The sequence below is a fragment of the Tachypleus tridentatus genome, chromosome 3, assembly GCF_004210375.1.
Source record: "Tachypleus tridentatus isolate NWPU-2018 chromosome 3, ASM421037v1, whole genome shotgun sequence".
NCBI classification, from domain to species: domain Eukaryota; kingdom Metazoa; phylum Arthropoda; class Merostomata; order Xiphosura; family Limulidae; genus Tachypleus; species Tachypleus tridentatus.
This window is the reverse complement of record NC_134827.1, coordinates 86,574,435-86,589,895: the sequence shown is the minus strand read 5'-3', so window position 1 is coordinate 86,589,895 and position 15,461 is coordinate 86,574,435. Positions and strand designations below refer to the sequence as shown.

Genomic DNA, 15,461 nt, shown 5'->3' with positions numbered 1-15,461 from the left:
TCCCTATTCTCTCAACCTCAGTCAAACATTCTTCATCCAGAACTCTGTTTTCTCATGGCTCTTGTGAGATTCATTGCCTCAGTCCTGGCAATATCTCTAGGTGTTGTATTTTTCCTCTTCTAATCCATGATGGCATACCTTCTTTATTTTATCTCATCAGTGCTTCATTTTTCACAGTTTTCAATTGTTTGTTTGTTAAAGGCTTATTCACTTTTCCCTTGTCTAGCTATCGAGCATCCATGCTGAACACCTTCCACTTCTCCAGATTTCATCTAGTTTTGTTTTCTTAGATTGCTTCCTTTCTTTTCCACTTCTTTCAAGTCATGCATTCTCAGTGTTCCTTTGATTTGCCTGATTGGGATCTCAGTGTGGCCCTTTAAGCCTTTGTCTTTGTTTTACATCTACTATCTCTTTCTTAAGACCTATTTCCCTTTTTATCCTTGCTTGCTGACATAGTAGATCAGATAATTATGCCTATATGTTATCCACTTCTCCTACCATTCCTCTTATATCATCTTATATCCCAACCTGACCTTTTTCCCTCCAACCTATACTACACATGAAGGATGTTTGGCTTTTGCATCCATTTCCTTACTTTCCTTCTCCCACTGGTACTCCCATTCTGTTTCTGATCAGCTTCTTTGTCTGATTCTCTCATTATAATGTTATGTGACATGTACTGCATCATTTTGGGTTTCATATTCCAGACTTTTATTCCCTGAAACCATCTGTTTCTTTGATCTATCTCTTCTCGCATTATCTGGTTGGGTTTGTCAATTAGTCAGATGGATATTTTCAGACCTATCCATGGTTGCTGTCTCCACAACATTTTTTTTTCCTTCAGATTAGTCATGTCACTTATCCCTGGCTGCATGCCTTTGTAATTCTTTGGAGAAAATTGTTTAGGCTGGAATGTGGACTGCGTTCATTATCTCTGTTGCTCATTCTCTTTGTTGCTCATTATCTGGATGATCTGGCTATATCTTTCTCCAGTGGGTATTGTCTCTTTCCTTTGGTGATTCTACATGCATTCGTTTGCCTTTGACTTGGGTAAGTCTTATAAATTAAAGGAAGTTATGTTTTTATTTTCTGCAATTCTAGTTTTAACCAGTAATAATGGGATCCTACTCTGTAATGGTGTTGCCTGTTCAGGTATGTTGCACTATTTACTTATTGCACCATAATGCTAACAAAATAGATGGGATGCTTTTGCAAAACTAATGGTAGTATACCCAGTAGTCTCTATGTTTCTAGATATCTATCAATTTCATTCATTGGTAGACAATCACTTGTGGACTGTATGAGTAAACTGGAAGAGAATTTCTGCCCATCCCTGCCACCCCTTTGATTGAATAGACTATGGTTGGTCTGCTTTTTAAAATAGGGAATTAAAGACACATGTTGCACCTTCTCTGATGTGATGTACCTCCAGTCTCCCCAGTTACATTTATTTCTCCCTTTTTCTAGAGTCATTACCAGTTCTCAGTTACTGGTATTGTGGACCATGGAGCTTATGCACCTTCTCTGATTTGATGTACCTCCAGTCTCCCCAGTTACATTTATTTCTCCCTTTTTCTAGAGTCATTACCAGTTCTCTTTGTAATGTCCACTGGTATCGTGGACCATGGAGCTTAGACGTTTATCTTCCCATACTCAGCAAGAAAAGGCAAAACTAATTTGCCTCCTTCCATTTCCCCTGGATGCTTTTTTCTCAGGTAGACAAATGTCAGTTAGTGCAGATGCAACCTACCTGGGATCCTTGTAGTACTAGTTTTGAGTTAATACCATTGTGTTCCTACAGTTGTATGCATTAGAGACCTCTATTATCATTAATTCTGTTTGCAGGTGGTTCTTTCCTTGCTGCTATGATTGAGTTTTGGGGACTGTGTCTGCCTTTTAATGCTGGCTACAAGGACGTAGTTATGCTGTTCCTATGGTTGAACAAACGTTCCACGAAATGCTCATGATTCAAGATGCAGAATGTATCTTCTCTAGATTGACAATTGAGTGATTTATCATTTCTTCTCATAATACAGGTTAAGGATTCTACCCAATTCTTACAGTTAACAGTTGACTTGAGGCAATACCATGACCTTGTAATGCAGGGTCCAGTGTGTTGTACTTCTTGCTTCTACAGTTGTTTTGGAAGTTTCTTTGGTTTTTGGTCAAAAATTAACTTCCTCTTCATAATTTCAGTTGCTTGACATGTGACACATTATTTACTAGGGATTGGGAATGATCATAGTCCACATGCTATAATCTCTATGTTGTCGTTCGTTTTGGATTTCGTGCAAATCTACTCGAGGGCTATCTGCGCTGTTTATGTTGTCATATATTACAGTATGTTACATTATATGTTATTTTTTTTATTCTTACCCTCCTAATGCTGAGGACTAGTTATAGAACTTTATCTATTCAGTTGAGGTTGTGTATGTACATAGCTAATTCTGTTTTATATTTTACTATTTATTGCACCTCTCAGAACAAATTGCACTTGTGCACATCAGTTCTGCCAATATCGGGTTAATTTCCTACTTCATGGTCAAAGAACATAACTGTTCTAGAAGTAGTGTGGTACCTCACAAATGTGTTTTGTTTTCATCTCGGAGCACACCTGTTCATTCTGTATGATCACTTTCTGCTTAGTTGTAATGTTGAGCATCTACACTGACCCTCCACCTTTGAATTGCTGTATTCCAGTTCTTTGTGAAAGGAGGTAAGACTATATCAGAAGTTAACATTTTTCTTATGCTGAAATTGTATTTCCAATAGGAACTTGCCTTCTCTCACCCTTCCTTCTGATTGCTGACTCTCTTATTTTGGAGCCAATTAATTGGTGCGAAGTAATCACATGATATGTTAAAAAATGGTGCCAAATGGGTGTATACACTGGTGCAGTGATCCCAAAAAGATTTTGAGCAATGTATGGAAGGCAGAAAATCAAGATAACTTTGTATGAGGGGAAGTAAATACCTATCGAATTAAATTTTCAGTATAGCGAAAGTGTTAACATTTGTGCAATAATACATGATTAAACAGAATTGCTGGTTGGATTTGTATTTTAAAAGATTTATCAACCACAGTATTAAAATCAATAATGACAACTTAGAAATTTGGTAATTTAATCACATTTCATTTTTGAGAAGAAAACTTTGGTATAGAGATAATTTCTGTTTAACCATATTATTTTAGGTGTCTCATCATCCACCTGTTTCTGCATTTTATGTCACAAACAGAAAAGATGGTTTTTGTATCAGTGGTAGCATTTTGGCAAAATCTAAGTTTTATGGTAAGATTCTTCATTTATACTTGTGACAAGCCATAAAATTTCTATAGATAAGTTACTTTATAGTAGTCTGCAAAAAAAAATCAGTTTTTTTTTTTCTGTTAAATATAATTATGATTAAAGTAAATTTTATTCAAGAGATTCTCTTAATTTAATATAAAAGGTCATACTTTACAATTTATAACTGAAAAACTTTTATTAAAGTGTGAAGTTAATTGGGAAACTAATGGTGAGATGCATTTTATTAATTTTTATATTGAGCCATAATGTAGTGATGAAAGGAAGTTATTATACAGGAGAGAGATGAATTGCTGTACGTTATGTCAGTGTTGTTTGAAGGAAGAAAACTGATTTTTGTTTCAATATTTTAAGCTGAATGTGATTTCATTTTTTCACTTGTTTGTAACAAAAGGAAGCTGTACATTGAAAATTGTAATATCAGTAATATAGCTCCAGGTGATTGTATTATGAATGTGGAACCAAAATTTATTTAATCCTTTTCCAAACAGTCATGGGTTAAAAGACCATGTCATTGTATTTGTTGACTTGTATTCAAAATTTTACTGAACTACTATTTTACAAATTTGTCATTAAGTTTGGTATCAAACTATAAGCTATGGATTATAATTCAAGTTTTTATATTATGCATTATTTAATGTTTTAATTGGAAAGTAAATATAAAAAAAAAACCTTTTGGTTTTTGTGTGTTATGTGGTACATTAAATGCAGCACTGGTTCAAATTAGATCTATGTGGTATTAAGGTATGAAATATATAGTTTTCCATTAATTAGAAACTCAAATTACCAATATTGTAAAGCTAGAATTTAAAATAAAAACCTTTCATTATTTCTGTTTGCTCAGCTATCACAGTATTTAATGGATCAAATACATGGGGACTGCTCTCCTCTTTCTGTACTTGGAAACTGTTCTTTCTATGCACTTACATCTACATAAGACACGTGAATAACCAATCAGAAGCTCATAATGTCCCCTAAGTGATTTTCTCAGTCATTTTGAAATATAACACAATTCTGTCTTGTCTCTTGAGACAAACCTTTGTGCTTGTACGTTAAATCTTTAGCTTGTTCGAAACTTCATATTTGTTTAGATACAAATACAGCTTAGTTATTAAACTTGATAAATTATGATGGAATTCTGTGGTATCAATTGTTCTAATATATAAATGTTATGTACATGTCTACATGTTGGTTATAAAGCTCAAACCTGTTGAAAGTGGGTATGGCAGCTGCTAGTGGCTTATGATTTATTGCAGGTTTTAAGTATATTCATTCAGAAAACCTTGAAATGAAGGAGTCAAAAGTTTATGTAAGCATCTTGTTGTCTATACATACCACTACTCTTATTATCATTGTATCATTGAAAAGTTCATGAATGATGAACTGGAACCATTGTTAGCATGCTCATTGGTTTGATTGTTATCTACATTCACCTATGTTATCATTGGCATCTTGACTTTCCTCAGCTCCTACAGAGGATTATAGTTTCATTTCTATTTGTGGATACCATCTTCTGACATCAGCCTCTCAGTTAATTGATACTCAAAAAATATTCTGTCCACACCCAAGGATTTTGCAAATCAGTTGAAATGCTGCCACTGGCATTGTTAATATCATGTGCCTTTGAAATCTGTATGGACATCAAGAATTTCTGGACATGTTGTAAATATCAGTGGTCAATACAGGTTCCTGAGTCAGGATCAGTCATTCAGTTCACATCTTCACCATTATTCACCCAACTTGTCTCAACTTTCTTGACTTGTCTTGACTTTCCTCAGCTCCTACAATTCTAGGGCTATCAGAATTTATTTGATTTTGAGAGTAGGGAGAAAAAATTGTGCCAGTTCAGTCTCTCTTATCTGTATCGATTCCTAAATTCTTTGTGGTTCACAAGTGACTCACTCCTCACTCATTATTTACAAGGATTGTGTATGTCCAAGTTCAATATCATCAGCTTCTTGTCTGCACTTTACCATAATGGTGGCATCCTGCTACAATGAGTAAGGGTCAGGTACTGCAGTTCAGAGTTCTTATGTTTGGACTAACTAAAATCAACATCATGAGTTTTACTGAATCATACAACTTTTTTTCTGATCACCTGTATTCCCTAGTCTTGTGCACACACCATTCCATGGGTGACTGGTTACTGTTGCCACTATCTTGTCAATTGTCAGAACCTGATTCCACTTTTAGAAACAACCTTTTGTTACATAAATCATAACAAATGTTACTTGTCATAGATTTTGATTTTGATTTGTAAAATGTCTAGTTTACTGAAACTAAAGAAAAATAAGTTTCCTCCAAACTTAATTGAAATTTAACCAAAGACTTGTTGTTGGACTTTTCTTGAAATTTTATAAGAGTGAGTAATAACTAATATATTAATTGGTATCTGGGCATATTTAAGTAGGGGTGTGTATCTTTAGGCTTCTTAAGAAAAAAAAATTAATTTCCTGGAACATAATTGTATCTGTCAAAGTAGCATTTTTCAAATGTATGCTATAAATTGTAACAAAATTTATCAGGGGTGCTAAGTATATGAAGTCCATAATTCCTTTTGCTCTGTGATGAAGTGTCCACAAGATCCCTTGGTCTATGAATAAGTGTTAATAACTGCCTTCGATCATTTGAGACTACAGTATGATTAGTTGATATTTACTTTTCACCAATAAATAAATAAAAATCTGGAATTTATATATTATCTTATTATAAAAACAAGAAAAGGAGACTAAAAGAATGAAAAGCATGGATATTTTTCGATACAAACCAATAGCTCATTTTAATTTGAATAAATTGAATCTGAAAATTTAGGTTAAAAGATATTTTTTTTCCTTCAAGTGCATACATTATATTAATAAGTGCATGGGGAAGTGCATACATTAGGGGTGCATATCTTGTCATAGTAGTCGATACAATACATATCTAAATATTGATGCTCCAGTATGATGTCTCTAGATGTAGAACATTAACCAACAGTTTGTTACAAAGTTTGACAGTCTTGTCTGTAATTTATTTTCTATATTACTAACATTGTCTTATTTAAGTACTTCACAGTTTACGGTGCTTTTTCAAATTCTCACATTTGATCAACTAAATGGTAGTTGACAAGAATTTAATATCTGTCTATTTTGTTACTGTTAACTTATGTTACTTTACATGTATTGTTTTTAATAAAAGAAATAAAGACAACTTGTAGTACTCAATACTTATCTTCCTTGATTGAATCAATAATTTTTGGAAAAAACACTTTATTAGAAATTTTGATTTTTTTCTGTACGAAAGTTTTATAATGTTTATTGAAGGCTTGCCAAATTTCATGAAGATACATAAATAGTATTGTATTGTTGTATTGCCACTTCTTTAGTATTTAGAGTTATTGTATATTGTACAATATTGGTTATTTTCTCTTTAAAAAAATTTTAGACAAAAATGTTAATCAGAATGTAAATTGAGGCAATACCTAAGAGTGCCTGTATGGTTAATTTTTTATAGGTTATTAATGTAAAAGTAAAGATAATCAGAATGCATCATTTCAGGTTTAACTTTCAAATTTTTCCCAGTCCTCCAGTGGCACAGCAGTATATCTGCAAACTTATACTGCTAGCAACCAGATTTCAAAACCCATGGTGGGTAGGGTATGGATAGCCCTTTGTGCTTAGCAACAATAAAAGTTTCCCAGGGGATGCACTCCCAGACAGCAACCAGTGGAAGGAGGAGGGGAGCTTTGACTCAAATCCTTCCCTTGTGCCTAATTCAAATTTATGAATTTTTATCATTTATTCATTGTTAAACTGAAGTTGACTTAATACTCATTAGGTGTGTCTTGTCAAATTCAAACTGCTGTTTGCAAGTTGTTTTATTGTTAAACTGACAGTGTTGCTTTTACTTCTTTCTTATTAGGGAACTCTTTGTCAGCCATATTGGACGGTACAGCCCGTTTAACTCTTCTGACCCGTGGAGAAGACTACTTGATAACAATGCCATATGCTCACTGCAAAGGCATTTTGGTGGGAACTTTAACTATGGAGCTTGGTGGCAAGGTCACAATCGTTTGTGAAAAAACTCGGTATCGAACAGAATTAGAATTCAAACTAAAAGTAAGCATCATACGATGTTTGTGTTTTTTAATTAAACACTTATTGTTACTGGTGAAATTGATTATAAATTCTCACTAACATCACTTTTTGTAACTTCTAACATTTAAAAATGTGGCCATTAGTACTTGAATGACAAGTTGCAGTCATCTGCTGAAGGTGATTTGTTTAAATATTAATGTTTGACTGCCCAAAGGGTTAGGTGTTGACTAACTCTTAAACAGTGGGAATGTTGTAGGTAGCATCATCAGCTGATGATGGCTGCTGTCTGAGGGTTTAGTCATAAGATAAAATTGAAGTGGCATGTTCAACCACATTACAGGAAAGTGGAATAGAGGATTATTCTTACTTTTACGTCATGTGTCGTAGCACAGTGAAAAAGTAATATGTAGAAACATTATCTTGTAATGGAGGAAACATTATCATACAACCTCAAAGTTTGTTCTGTAAGTGAAGTTAGTTTCCCTTATTTCAGTGTTTCTTTTAATATATGGAAAAAAATATTTAGCTGCAGGTAGTTTTGGTATTTATTTGAAAATTATGTGGAACACCAGTCATACTTTTACGGGTAACATCCTCAAAATCAGTCATATTTGAGGAGTAATTAATCTAACTAGCTTAAGTTAGATTTATGTGAGATTGTTTAGTGCAGTGTATCCATTTGAACAAGTTATAAGAAAAGAAAGTTAATACTTGGGCACCATAAAATTAGTGTACTCTTCACAAGAGAAAATGAAATTTCCAAATGAATGAATAATGTTTCATCGTAAAAAAAAAAACATCTCCAGTTCTTTGTGTTTGTAACTATTAATAAATTGATATACCAGTTAAACTTTTTAAGTTTCTAACATGATTTAAATTCAGAAAGTTGGTTTAAAAGCTCCTGCTTGGGAATAGTTGAGGGACCTGTTAGGCAAGATTCAACTTTCATAATGGAATTGGTCTATAAGTTACATCATGGCTGAATCATCCTATTATGGAAGCAACTCATTTATAAGGAGTGTGAAAGTTTAATAATTAAAGGACTACTTGGATTATATTTTATTATCTGATAATAAAATCGAACTCAACATTCAGATAATGTAGTCAAGAACTTTTGTTACAGTAGTTACAGATGAAAAATGATGTTTATTTAACTGATAGCAGTGAATCAAATATGCCCAGTCTGACCCTACGTTGGAGAAGGAATATTTACTATAAATCTGAATTTACTTGACATATTTACATGAAATATGGTAGTCTTTTACTAAAAAGTAGAAGCTTGCTGTAACCAAATAATCAGACATATTACAAAAGTATTTGTACTCCAAATGCATTTGACTTAATTTGACAAGATGGAGTGTAAAATTTGTTCACGTGAATAATAAATATACTTGTATCCATTGTAAAATATGCATATTGCATTTGTATAGCCTTTAGAACTACTGAAATATTTATCTACAGTTTATTTATTTTTTGGTATCCGTGTATATTGTATCTGATATACTCTCCTCTACCACAAACTGTCACTAAGCAGCAACATAGAGTAAACTGAAGAGTTGGTAAAATTCTGACATAAATATGTAATATTTTGTTGAATAACATCTTGTAAAAGGTTATGCCATTTGCATTTTAACCCCGTCCCATATACTTTTCAGTTTACAGTGTTATTCTCTTGTGTTATTAAACTAGAAATAGTTTTTGGGTTTGAAAACACTATGTAACACACATTTTGTTCCTGGATAGTATGTGTTATTTCTTAATTGCTATGTTCTAAAAGTACAGAAAATGGCCATTATTCTCTTCAAACTTTGCTTTTTTGACCTGGATAATGAAATTTAGAAATTAACCTATTTTTTATGTAAAAATGATCAAATTTGCACATTTTCATTTACATAAGGTTTGAATGAAACAACATATGAATTAAGATTTACATGTATTTATACTAAAGTTATACAAAAATGTTTAGAAGTGAGTAGTTTTTCGTGATTTGCAACTGTAATGTAAATCACTTTCACGTATTAGTCTCCAAATATAGTCTCTCATCACGTTTTTGTTATATGCTCCCAGGTCACAAAAGCAAAGTTTGAAGAGAAAATGGGTCTTTTTTGTTTACTTTAGGCATAAGCAATTGGGAAATAACACTCTCTGCCCAGGAACAAGAACAAGTAAAGATTTTGTTACATGGTGTAATATATGAACTTCTGATCTATAAAAAACATTAAACCTGCAGTTCAATCGGGAAGTACTTATTAATTAATTAAGTTTTATGTTTTTGAATATACCAAAAATATTCTGTCATATTAATTTTGTTATTTTCAAGTCATTTGCATCATTCGTTTACATGCTACAATAATATTAAACAATGTCCTTTTGAACCTAGCATTTATTAGATTTATTAGTATGAAAATGTTACTTTTAACTTATTCGTGATGATGAGAAACCCGCTTGAAGTAAAAATGTATCTTAAGACGGCTGGTATTGGTATTAAAACTTTTTTTAAAATAAAGTAGAGAAGAACTTTATTTTAGTAAAGTTTTAATACCCATACCAGCTGTCTTGAGACACATTTTATACTTTTAACTTAGTATCCATGTGAACCAGTATGAGGTTTAGGGACTTTAATGGTAGAACATTGGGTTTGATTCCCCCAAGAAGGAAAGACTGCAAATAGCTCACTGTGTAACTTTGTGTGGAAAACAAAAAAGCTTTTCAAACTAAAGTAAATCAGTGAAAGTTAACTAAACCACTCATAATAAAGTAAGATTGAATTAGTTAAATATTATTGATATCGCATCTCCAGTAACAATGTCTGTGTCATTTAATATAATTAATATATAGATTTGGTATAATATCTGTGTCACATAATTACTTATTTTATTGTGTACAAAGTTTTCTGCACAGATATTCATGGGTGTCAAATGAATAGAGGCTAATTCATAATAAAATATACAGCTCAACATATTTGCTGCAAAGTAAACCCAGAGTAATGTTTAAGGTGTTATTGTTGCACTTAAAAGCTCTTCAGTATGTAATATAACACTATTATTGTAACATACTAAATTTCACAATATTCTTCTTATATATACAGTCCCTGGTATTCATACGTGTTTGGTTTGTTGTTTTTTTAATTAATTTGTAACTGATATAATGTGACTGTCAAAGAGTTGGCAGTGGGTGGTGATGACTAGCAGCCTTCCCTCTAGTCTTACACTGCTAAATTGGGGATGACTAGTCCAGATAGCCCTTGTGTAACTTTGCATAAAATTAAAAAAACAAATAGAACAGTCACAGAGGTTTTGTATATTATTTTATTTTTCACACCCTTTACTTTGAACTGTATTTTCACTTAACCAAAGCTTGTCAGCACAGAATGGGTTGGTAAATCAAAGAAATACAATAAAATGTCTTGTCATGATAGTGTGCATGTAATAATAAACACATCTCTTTTTGTATTGGAAAATATTTCTGTTTCATACAACATAAAGAAGAGTTTTATATATTTGAACGTATATATAAAATTATCACCATAAGATACTGTTTCATCTTTACATATCTCTGTAGCCATTCCTAGGTGGGCCAGAGCTTTGCAACTTGGTCACAGGCAAAATAAAGCTGGGTAAAGAGACACTGGCTACAATTGAGGGTCATTGGGATGCTGAAATTTACTTCATGGACAAAAGAATAGAGGTTTGTTTCTTATCAATAGTTTCAAATAAGGAAGGCATCAATTGTTTTAAGCATGAAGTTGTGGAAATAAATTTATTATCTGTTATAGTATGGAAACAGAAACTTTATAATATATTTAACATTTTACAATCAGAGTAAAATAATTTTTGAAAACTATTACTCTCTAATAAAATGGTCTAATTAAAAACTGTTATGTTTGAATAACCAAAAATTTAGAGCTGGTTTATGATTTGTAATTAGGAAGAACACATTTTATGGAATCCCACATCAGAAGTTCGAGGAAAGAGATTAAAGAGATATACTGTGCTCTTGGAACTCCAAAATGAGTTTGAATCTGAAAGGTTAGTTTTATATTGCCTATATATAACATGGACTATTTAAACTGCCCATTAAGTTAAAAATGAAGGAATATAACAAAACTTTTTGGTACTATTAAGTTCTACCCACGTGATAAAAAAAACAAAACAATGAAAGCTGAAGAGGTAAGGGTAAGTATGTACACACGTTAAAATATTCTTTTTGTGCAAAACTGTTTCTGTTAAAACATTTGCTGAATAAACCTACCTGTCGCTACCTGAACATATGAAACTCTTTATCCCAATGTTTGTGAGCATGGTCATTATGAAAGCCAAGTGTGCATGTCATGACATTTTTACAGAGGTATATACAAAAGTTAATAAACAACTGTGTTATCAATGTATGTTAATATACTTGGCATCAAAATGTAGTTCATAATTCAAATTTCAACTTAAGTTTCCAAACCATTGTTTGAAGGAAATATTTAAATTTCAGCCTTAATTTCTCTGTATTTTGTGATACTTCTTCCACATTATCAACATAGATAGCCCTTGTGTAGCTTTGCACAAAATTCAAAACGTATCTTTCAAATTGCCAATTTAAGATGCTCTTTCTATCCCTATATGACATACTTTATTCCTAATGTTTTTTCAAATTTCACACTTATATTATAGACAGCCTTAAGCAAAAATGTCAATTTGTAACCCTTAGTGTTTTTGCTTGATTGAGATACATTCAATGAAGTGAAACTGACATCTCACACCCCTCCTAGTATATCCTACCTATTAAAAATGTCATTAATTCTCTATGACATTTACTATTGAATTATTTATAAGCAAAAGAATATTTCAATTTATTGAGTATGATAGAGCTTTGATCTGTTTAGATAACCAGTTTTGAACAATTCACTATTTTCCAGTTTTAGTAGTCTGGTTGACCAGCTATGGGAATTATTTAGACTATTTCTATCTAAGTTAGAAATCCAGATAAGTTATATTAGTTTCAGAATATTCTGTTTTGTATGCATGGCAGCATCTTGTACTCTGAGTTGAATATTTGGATTTAAACCTCTCAGGAAGATGCCATTTTTAAATTCATTTGTATGTTCATTATTTGTAAGTTACATTTAAAATGTAATTAAACTTTACTATCCATGTATGCAAATGAAATTAACAATATAATGTATGTTATAATTTGAATTTTTATGTTATCTAAGTTTAATTCCTTTGTTTCAAAAGCAATGTTTGGAAAAAACAACTTAAACCACAGATTTCTTGTCATGTGATTAACATGCCATGAAAAATCTCCACTTTAGCATAAGCATTCCCTGTATATAAATGTTTAGATGATCGTGTGGATCTCTGCACCCTTTTGATATATAAGATACAAAGTCTAACAACTATATTCATTAGGACAGAGAAATAAGTTTTCCAACTCTTGAAGAGTGTGATGCCCACCTTTATACTTTTTGTGAGATTTACAATATATGAGTAGTTAGATGACACAAATGTGTATAGCTGTAAGAAAAAATCTCTGTTTATATTCCACGGACAGTTAATTTGAAATTTTGTGTGCAGTTTTCATATTGAAGTGGATGTAACTACCTGTAGTATTGTTTTCTGCTTGATCACTAGCACATATGGTGATTTCTTACCTAAATATGCTATAGTTAGAAAGACAGTTAAACTGTATTTAGGTCTTATATTTTAGTTCATCATGTATTACTTATGTCTTAAAAATCATACTCAAATGGTTTAATGTTGTTTTGTTTTTTTTCTAAGTTTAACTTCATGTGTAGATTGTGAAAGCTTTATAGACAAGATAGTGTGCATATAAGTATCATCTTGTTTAGACTGTGCATTCCTGCATGGAATCTGCCAAAATTACTTCCTAAAGGCATGTGGGCATTAGCTCACATATTGGCATAAATATAGACAAATCATTTGAAAGAAAAATTAAAAATAAACCATAACTGCAAAGATAAAGATGTGAAATTATACATGTGTAAAAAAGATTAATACATTTCTACAAAGAGATGTATGTACATATTTCTGTTTATTACTTTAAACATTTGCTTGTACTGTAATGTGACGATGATAGATAGATAGTGACATAGTAGAATAAAATGAAAAAAAGATATGAACATTTACCTTAAAGTTCAGATACTCATTTATGAGGTTCTAGAGATTATGCAAAGGAAATGCAAAAACTGTAAATGTAAAAAATAGTATTTTTGTACTTCATATAAAAAATCATTGACTGAGAACTATTCAGTGCGAGTGCAAATAACCTCATGAAATAATGAATGCTTATTAGAAATGGTAGGAAAAATAAAAATTTTGTTACTAAAAAATAACAAAATTTGGAATACTAGAGGCTTATTATGTTAAATAAAATATTTTAATGAAATTAACTGAACAAAATACATGTAATGGTGCAAGCAAATCATGAGTGTGAATGTGTAATTCAACATGCGAGCTGGTAACTGGATCCTTTGTTTACACAAAGCTATCCTATGTAACAAATGGCTATCATTGTACTTTGAGAGACTCCAAGTGCAACTTTAAATAAATTAAAACTAAATACATATTCTATTAGTAGGTAAATTGTTTGTTACAATGTGCAGTTGTTTTAGGGGGGATAACTTAGATTTATTTAGTTTTTTGTTACTCTGTAGGGTTAAGCAAATGGTCCAGTTCTATATACAGTGTGAGGGTACATAAAACATATAGTATTATTGAGAAAAATGTTTGTTTATTTAGAAGTTTCTGTAGGTAGTATAAATAGAACAAAAAATGTAAGGTAAAACAAATTATTTTTTATTCTGACATCTTGCACTTGGACTAACTCAGTAAAGGCTTTGTAGGTTCATAAACAGATTTTTTTGTTAGAACAGTGCGATGCAGTGGCTCCAGAATGAAATGCAAAGTCGTGGGCCTCCTCTTGCTTTTAATAAAAAAAGCATACAAGTTGGTAAACTGAATTTATTAGTGATAACTTAAGGAAATAAAAAAGAAATATACATATTTTTTTAAAAACTGATTTATTATTATTTTATTATACATTTAATATTTTGTTATTTATTATTATATTTACAATGCATGGTAGGCCCTGGGTAACTGCGTCTGTTGCCCATTGGTTAAAATGACTCTGAATAAAAATACATAATTAAAAAATCTGACATTTTTTTTCACAAGAGATTTGTGCCTCACAGTGGCACAACTGTATTTTTGTGGACTCGCACTGCTAGAAACCTGGTTTTTATACCTGTGATGGGCAGAGCAGACATAGCTATTGTGTAGCTTTGTGCTTAATTTCAAACAATCAATCAGTACTACAGACTTGTAACATTTATTAAAAGCTTGCTAAATTTTATGAAGATACACTAAGTAAATTCAGTTATGTATAATTTAATGATTACAAGATTGGTTGAAATGATCATCAGAGGTTTAACTAAAGAAATAGCTATGCATTTTATAGCTTATGAAGTAATGAAGGGGCTAAACTTGAAGTAACCTACAGAAGTATTGATGCTTACAACACTTGGAATAACAAACTTTCTGCAACTCTTTTAATATAATTTCTAATTTTATACATTGTTTTAACTGATTTACAGTTGACTTGATATCGAGATTCATCATGTAGAAATGCAGCATTATTTTTCACTATTTTTAACATCCTTTTTATGTTCTGTAGATTTACACCAATTTTAATTGTTTATTCAATTATTGCAGAGAATCTTGTGTGATAATTTTGTAGACTAATTGGAACAAGAAGATCTGATAAACTACAGCAGCTGTACAACAAGCTGTACAGCAGCTGTATCTAAAATCATGAAAAGTTCAGGTATTTATGAAAGCCATTGTTAAAATATGGTTTGAGATCATGTTTGAACAGATCTCATTGAGTGTGTTCTAAAAATATATAATTTTATATAGTTGTTTTCTGATAAAAGATATAACAAATTACCGACATTTTCAAGGACTTTCTTTTTCCACCCTCTGTACAATATTAGAATAGTAGACAATGCTAAGTATTTTTATTTTTACATTTAGATTATGCTAATTTTTATTCCTCATAAATTGCATGATAAAGTG

The 15,461-nt window shown here is 31.5% G+C and overlaps 1 protein-coding gene across 6 annotated transcripts in view; it reads left to right on the top strand.

Moving 5' to 3' along the window:
* The window catches only part of Orp8 (Oxysterol-binding protein-related protein 8), a 123,888-nt gene that overhangs the window by 88,244 nt on the left and 20,183 nt on the right, over positions 1-15,461 (top strand). For 5 of the 6 annotated variants that reach the window (XM_076495445.1, XM_076495444.1, XM_076495443.1 and 2 more), the window contains 4 exons: positions 3,193-3,289; positions 7,205-7,401; positions 10,942-11,067; positions 11,308-11,408. In XM_076495445.1, the coding sequence (XP_076351560.1) occupies positions 3,193-3,289; positions 7,205-7,401; positions 10,942-11,067; positions 11,308-11,408 (521 nt within the window). Of the gene's footprint in view, positions 1-3,192; positions 3,290-7,204; positions 7,402-10,941; positions 11,068-11,307; positions 11,409-15,123; positions 15,209-15,461 lie in introns of those variants that run through there. The other variant, XM_076495447.1, reaches the window with a different exon arrangement.